Source organism: Silene latifolia, unplaced genomic scaffold (genome assembly GCF_048544455.1).
Source record: "Silene latifolia isolate original U9 population unplaced genomic scaffold, ASM4854445v1 scaffold_241, whole genome shotgun sequence".
NCBI classification, from domain to species: Eukaryota; Viridiplantae; Streptophyta; class Magnoliopsida; order Caryophyllales; family Caryophyllaceae; genus Silene; species Silene latifolia.
The window spans coordinates 41,873-49,410 of NW_027413190.1; the positions used below are offsets into that span (position 1 = coordinate 41,873).

The 7,538-nt window shown below is 35.8% G+C and overlaps 1 protein-coding gene across 2 annotated transcripts; it reads right to left on the reverse strand.

Moving 5' to 3' along the window:
- Window positions 1-848: 848 nt before the first annotated feature.
- Window positions 849-6,852, reverse strand: LOC141638974 (B3 domain-containing protein Os01g0234100-like). Of its 2 annotated transcripts, XM_074448160.1 has the most exons (7): window positions 6,786-6,852; window positions 5,933-6,104; window positions 3,494-3,528; window positions 3,288-3,408; window positions 2,978-3,184; window positions 1,896-1,980; window positions 849-1,806 (listed from the first exon to the last, which is right to left on the reverse strand). In XM_074448160.1, exons 2-7 carry the CDS (start codon window positions 6,068-6,070, stop codon window positions 1,061-1,063), a joined length of 1,332 nt encoding a protein of 443 aa, XP_074304261.1. In that variant the 5' UTR covers window positions 6,071-6,104; window positions 6,786-6,852; the 3' UTR covers window positions 849-1,060. The 2 variants fall into 2 exon arrangements, with proteins under 2 accessions (XP_074304261.1, XP_074304262.1); XM_074448161.1 differs by lacking the exon at window positions 6,786-6,852 and having other exon boundaries at window positions 3,494-4,673; window positions 5,410-6,095.
- Window positions 6,853-7,538: the final 686 nt, after the last annotated feature.

Sequence of the window (7,538 nt, forward strand, 5' to 3'; positions counted from 1 at the left end):
AACTTCAAAAAATATCAGTTGGTTCGTTATTAGAAGGTATGGTGCTTAGGTTGGATTTAATTGGGATTATTGATAGGATGGAGTGATTATTGCAGACCACCAATAGGATGGATTATTGTTATGAAATAACCCTTTTTTTCAAGCAAAGAGTCTGCCACAGCCCCACCAAGAATTTACAAGCGGATTCGTTTTTTCTAGTTGGCGGGGATCCCTATCCCTCAAACAAAGGTTCGTCAAAGTTATTACTTCTTTAACTGTACCTTTCTCTAGACTCTCGGAATTCTTACATTTTTCCATCATAATATTGAGCAAAATAACAATAGATCTTTTGGCTTCATTTGAAAAGGCAGTACCTTCTACAGAACAAATATAGGAAAAGGATACAATTGCTAAGGACAAAGGGATAGTAGTTAATACAAATAGTGTCAATTAAGCCGCCTTCATAACTGTTAAAAATGATAATGATCATTCAGAGTTGGTTGATAAAGAAAAGAAGGATGGGACACAAAGTCAATCTATGGCAAGTATGCGCGCCTTCTCAAGCACAGCTTTTAGTGATTTTGTAACATGTTCAGTCGATATTCACTTAATTCTAGAAAAATAAATTGATACATTTTTCAAGCTCATTGCTCCCTTTTTAACGGAACCTGGCGAACTGGCCAGCAACCAAGTGATATGGTTGATAGTATTACCTTTTACTGACCCCTCAATGGAGTCGGTTTAGTTTCAACTTTCAGTTAAGATCAGCAAAAGTCCCCTCGATCCGACTTGTCTCATAATTTAAAAGTAACTTTCTACATACAAATGTTAATTATTTATATGCTTAAGACAGGACAACAAAATAAATATAGAAGATCAAAGCCCTTAGTTCTAGATTATTTTCTTCAGTGACCTTTATACATGATGTTACGCGGTTTACTTACAGTACTAGGTTACTTAAAAGTTAGAGCATACTCGCATTGACATTAACGAAATGTCTGCCTTTCTTGCGAGAAGATTTGTACATATGAAAGACACAAAGGGCACAATAACTACATATTAGTGATAAACTAGTAGAATATCACCATGGAGCACTTACCTGTTCCTGGAACCTCAGCTCATGTTGCTTGATCTCTGTTTCCAGTTTATCGATATCCTCAGCACGCTTTCCAGAAACTCTTCTTAGCTCAGTTAGTTTGTCTTGTAAACTCTTGATGATGTTTTCCGAGTTATCATGCTCAGAACAAAGGTCCATATATTGCTGCCTTTTCTTGGCAGCCTCTGAGTTACAGGCAACCCTTTGAAGATTGAATAAACGAGCAGCTAAAAACCTCACGTTCATCCCAGCAAATTTAAGATACTTCAGTTTCCGCTTCCATAATGCAAATTTACTGTCAAAAGTAGGGAGCTGACAGATTCTCATTTCATTTGCAATATCAACAGTCTCAATGATGCATCCAGCTACCAAAACAGGATTAATATCTTTCAAAAGATCAGCATGAAGAATTGATTTCTGGCTGGAACAAAGTTGGTAGTAACTCCACTTGATATGATGTGGAAGCTCATAATCTTTCTTAAGAAGCTCATCTACCGAAATAATGAAGTCATTGAAGGTTGTAATACCATTGTGGTCACCAACTGTAGGAAACTGGGGATGTTTGGAATTTCCTGATTCAGATTCAACTGTATTCTTCTTGACATTTTCCACATTCTGCACAACTTCACCATCTTCTTCAGAGAGAATAAATCCATAATCTTCATCTCTAGAAGCTGCTAGGGGAGAAGAGGTTCGATGTGACTCCTTGTTCTCTTCAGGAACCCCAGAATCTACATTTAACCATCATTTACATGTTAGCATGTGATTGAATACCTCGAATAGTGGTCATGAATATTTGAGAAAATACACTTGCAAGAACCTTTTTGTTCCACTCTAGCGGCCGAATTTAGTGCAATATGAACCCCGTTCACCTCACTAAAGCCATTTTCGCTTATTTTGTACACCTGCAAATGTAATGATACTACAATAGATGAAGAATATAAGGAAATACAAAATATTAAATGCTCCATAAATTCTATGATGGAAACAACGACGAGAAGATCAGTAATGGTCTAAAGGTTATACTAAGTAACAACTCACGAGAACTTTTGTTCTTGCCCCCAAGAACCTGTGTTGAATCAACAGCAAATCAAATGACTGGAAAACCTTACTCGTGGAATATATTTACTGTATGTAGCATAGCCGAAAATTAAAATCTTGTAATGTTTTTGCACATTAAAATAAGGATTAATACTCAAACACCACCTTTTAAATACCTCGTTTTGCGAACTACTCCCTTTTATTTTCAATTTTCTGAAACGCCACCTTTTAAATCTATTTTTATGTCTTAACTCCCCAAGTATACTTTCCAGGCAAAAAGGTAACTTTGCAGCGTTGATCACCATATGCATGTGCAAAATTATTTTTGTCCCTCTTGACGGCTATTTTTGCTTCCCTTTCCATTTTCTCTCTTTATTGTGGATAAACAATCACATAATTTAACTAAAAGGGCTTTTTTTATAGTGTTCTGACTCGAAATGATGTGCAGACTATGTGCTATAAAAAGGGAAGTAGTTCATTACAAGAATCCATTAGAAGGAAGTATTAACCAACTTATCCATGAAAACAACAAACATCGTGAGCCTCCAGAGTAAGTGGGCTTTTTGGCCGGAAAGTGGTCATGTGTAGTGTTAGACATAAAAGGTATTTTAAAAGTAGAGGTTCCCAAAAATGAACATAAAGGTGGAGTAGCTCGTAAAACAGGTATTTGAAAGGTGGTGTCCTTAGAATTACCGAGATGCCACAAAGTGGTATGCATTTTAACAGCAAATAATTCGGTTACAAGCAACCCTTCAGTCCGGGAAACTATGACGATGTTAAGAATGCAAATTTCAAGAATGTAACAAATCACATAAAGTTCAACATTCAAGAAATAAAATGGCCAGTATTCATAAGATTTACCTTGAATTTGGTTGAATTTACAAGGTGAAAAACAAGAACATTTCCCTCGGACAACTTTTCAGCAATAGAAAATTCTCTCCACCCTCCACTAAATGCTGTCCTTTGTGCTAGATATTTTGTCTTGTATTGCTTGCCATTTTCATTTTCCAAGAGAAAGAAAGTGTCGACTGAAGGTAAATGCATCCTGCAAAATGGCTGAGGGAGACCCTGAAGTGCAACTGACCACCCTGTAAGCTACTGGCTATAATCCTTTAATGATAAGATTGACTAGAAAGGGAAAAAAATCCCGTCATATATAAACAGAGCTAACCATCCAGAAACATCCAGTAACATTGGACTTCACCAAACGTTTTACGAAGCTTGGATATTTGGCCTCTAGTTTAGAGCGAAACTCATTAGCTTGACTGGTCACAGATGGCATGACTTTTCGCCTACAGGTTAAAACACCTGGGTTCAATGGATCATGACATTGCAAGTTTTGGAACTGCAATTTGAGATACGGAAATTTTCACTAACCTCTTAGCTTCCTGCTCCTGATCAAGTAATAAACCCTGAAAAATCCAAATGTACAAATCTTAGCATCTTGTGGATGCATTTTGCAATATGCCACTGACAGATATTTCAAGTGCATTGGTCCAATTATTAGCTGCTGATCACAGTTAGAACAAATTAGCATCTAATTATTCCGTAGATACAAACGGAACCCCGAAGCCCATCATAGTTTTTAGGCTGTATGTGCTTTACCTGAATGGGTCCCTGTCTCGGACACAAATTTTTCATAGATAGTAACAATCATAAAGAGGATGAGCCACATACACTGGGGAATCAAAATACCAAAAGTGCCTACCTAACATCAGCTAGAGCAAATTTTGAACTCTTAATCTTAGGTCAAAAACATGTCATTCAACTATTGAGCCAAGGGGGCCAAGAGCAAACGTATGCACACAAAACAAATATCAACTTTAAAAGTCAGCCATAACTAATCATAGATCCGCAATGGACTAGCACCAAGGCTGCAAATTTGCCAACATATAAGCTACCTTATAACATACTTTATTAGTCCATAGCAAAAGACCATGAAAGGATTACTGTCCTTTGAAAGACGGATCGTACAGGGGTTAAGTTGGGCAACTGTTGCCGTTTCTGGACGCGCTTTTGTTAAGAACTTCATTGTGCTGCAATTGTTCATACAGCCAACTTCTAGAAGTTATATTTCACATATTCATTTAGCATTAAAAGCTGAAGGAAATGATGCTTTAAATGAAAAGAATGCCCAAAACCCTTGTTAAAATTTTCTGGTTCGTCAACATAAAAAAAATGATTGATAGTGAGAAAAAGGAACTTTCTTTGATGTTCATGAGGATCAACGACGCCTAATAGTAGATTAAATATAGCCTGAGAGTATGGAACTCAAATATCCAAGGTTGTCACAGCCTAGTTAATACTATCATCCCACAAAATCAACTATTGTAAAAAGAGAGTGCATCTATGGGGATGACAATGGTAGTAAGGAAGAGAAATTGCAAATTGATCTTATGAACTTAAAAACGATAACTTGAGAAAGAATCAGCGAGGGAAAAATTCATTTGTAATTGTCAAGATATAACCTCTTCCGATAACTTGAAGATTTAATTGCACATTTGGGCAGAACAAAGGATATTATTTGCTACAAGCGTACAACTGAAAGGTAAGGGGCCTGATGAACAATTCTTATATCCTACACCCATGTGTAGGATACTACATACTCCCTCCAACCCCCCACTCCCCACTCATCCTCAACTTCCTCCTTTTTTTTTTTCTTTTTTTCTTCTTTTACTTTTTTTTTCTTTTAAAATTTTAAAACAAAAATTAACTTCCACATTTAAGAAAAGTTACCACGGTCATATTCAATTTAAATGTTACGTAGTGTTACATTCACGATATGACACTATTATATTCATTTTAAGCGATATTCACAATAAGACACTATCATATTCACTTTCAGTTTAGTGAATATGACAGTGTAGTTTGATGAATATGTATTATGGGGTGTGATATTCATCCGATGGTTCTATTATATTCACTTTCACTTTAATGAATATGACATTTGTAATTTAGTGAATATGACTTTATTTGTTCAAATATATTGAACAATAATCATGAACGTTTAATTTCATACCAAAATCGCATAATACAAAATAATTTAAGGAACAAAAATTATGTGATATGATATGAATATGTCAATTATGTTATGTGAATATGTAAGGAAAAATAAAACAAATAATAAAACATATCAAATATGATCTCAATTTGTAGAGAAATAAAAATTATGAATAATAATATATTTTTTATTATTTTCTAATTTATTAAATATATAATTTATTTATTATAAGAAAGAAATTAAAAAAAAGGAGTACCATCCACCATACTCTTGGGTGCATGGTATAATTTACCGCCTGATGAAACATATCGCAAGCAAGGGAAATTTGCTACTTATCCATGTTTAAGCAAAAGCACCTGTCGCCTAAGAATGTTAACAAAATTAAGTTATTAAGTAAAAGGTTTGACGGTCATCAAAGGCAGATCTTTCATTGAGTATGGACGATGGAGAGGCTCGGCCCCTACTGGAATTTTACTATCCCGTATATTTTTGGTTGGGCACCATGTTTGGTACTTACTTAAAACCTTAGGACAAGAGTTTAATTTTTGGTCATAGGCTTCTAGGGTTTTGTTTTGACAACATGTTCCCCTTCCCAAACTCGAAGGATTATTATCGAATGCTTTCAAATTCACATATCCAATTTTGTTTCCTTTGCCACTAATTAATCAAATAAAAAAAAATGAACTACACATTCTGACACTGCAAATAATCAGCAAGAGTGATGCGAGAATTAGGATTGTGAATTTGAAAGCATTGGATATGTTAATTAATTAAATTAAATTACAGTAATTAATAAGAAAATGAGGAAGAAAGACCTTGTTAGTTGGCAATTTGTTAGTGATGGTTGGAAGGCGGATAACCTCGTAGGAAGAAGGAGGTAAATCCCTTTGCAATATTTTCTCGCTTTTCTTCATTTCCTGCACCTTCATCACTCTCACTTCATTCTCACTCATCCCTCTCTTCTCTTCTCGTTTACACACCGCTTGGGTTGAGGGTAGGGATGGCAGTGGGTCGGGACCTGACCCAGACTGGACGAGGGTCGGACCAATGGGTCGGGTATGGGTCTCATTTTTCGACCCAATGGGTATGGGTCGGGTATGGGCCTTAAGAAAATATTTGGTCGGTTAAGGTCCAAGTTATGAGGCCATACCCGACCCTTAGACCCTTTATTAAAGAAAAAAAAATCAAAATTACAACTTTTTCAATTCATACTGTAGATGTAGAAACCCAACTAAAGTCTCTTTCTCTTCCTCATCCCATAAAGTGATAAAACTCAACCGAACTCTTCTGACAATACCACCACTCCACCACTGACACAAGAAAACCACCATCACAGACGATACGCGATCGACAACCACCTCTCTAATAGCTTTACGTGACCGACCACCACCATTAACGGCAGATTAATAAACTCATAATGTTTAAGTAGTATGATTTTTTTTTTTTAATATTATAGACCCTATAGTTGTTAATCTTATTCTTAAAGTGGTGAAACCCTCGGACCATGGAGTAGACCAGAGACCTCTACCCTTACCCATAGGGTCCGGGTATGGGTCCTCAAATTTTAGACCCTTGCAGTGCAGGTCGGCACGGGTCCAAAGGAAAAATCTCGGGTCGGGTCCGGTCCCAGGCGGACCCTACCTGCACTCCAACCCATTGCCATCCCTAGTTGAGGGTAACACGGTCGTTTAGTTACTGCTTAGGCCTGAGGTGAGGTTACTACTGTTTACTGACTTACCAAAATTTTAAGACTTTTGCTACAATAGCTTTTTAGTAATTTTTATTATTTTTATATTCCTCAGACTCTTCTCAGATTTACTTTAGATTTTATACGTTATTGGTCAGACTCATCTCAGACTTTACTTTTCTATTTCACTTCTTTTTTTGCAATTTTTTTTTTTTAAAAAAAAAAAAAAAAAAAAAAAAAACAACACCAACAACAAAAAGAAATGACACGTGAAATCCATTCATTGGATAATTTCCTTTAAATATGGGGTCAAGACTCACCCAAAGTCTTAAGTTGAGTCTTGAATTTCTAAGACTCAACTTAAGATTTTGTTAAGACTTTTATAGATTATTGTGTTGGGAAATGTGTCCTCAACAATAGTGCGATCACATGATTTAAATATCATTATTAAATCTCATTTTAAGGATACATGTGGGATGTAATATTTTACAGTCAACTGGTCCACACATATCGGTAATGATTGGCTGACTAGAGTTTGACATTACTGCCATGCGACGGTGGTGATCAGTTGATCCCCTTAGGTCATACCTATAGGAAATACTCTTAATTGATTATTTAATTAATCGTATACCGATACGAGTTAATTAAATTGCTTAAAATTGACGGATAATTTTGTGAGTATAATTTACGTATCTTATTGAAAATATGATTAAATAAGACACGGTCTAAGTAAT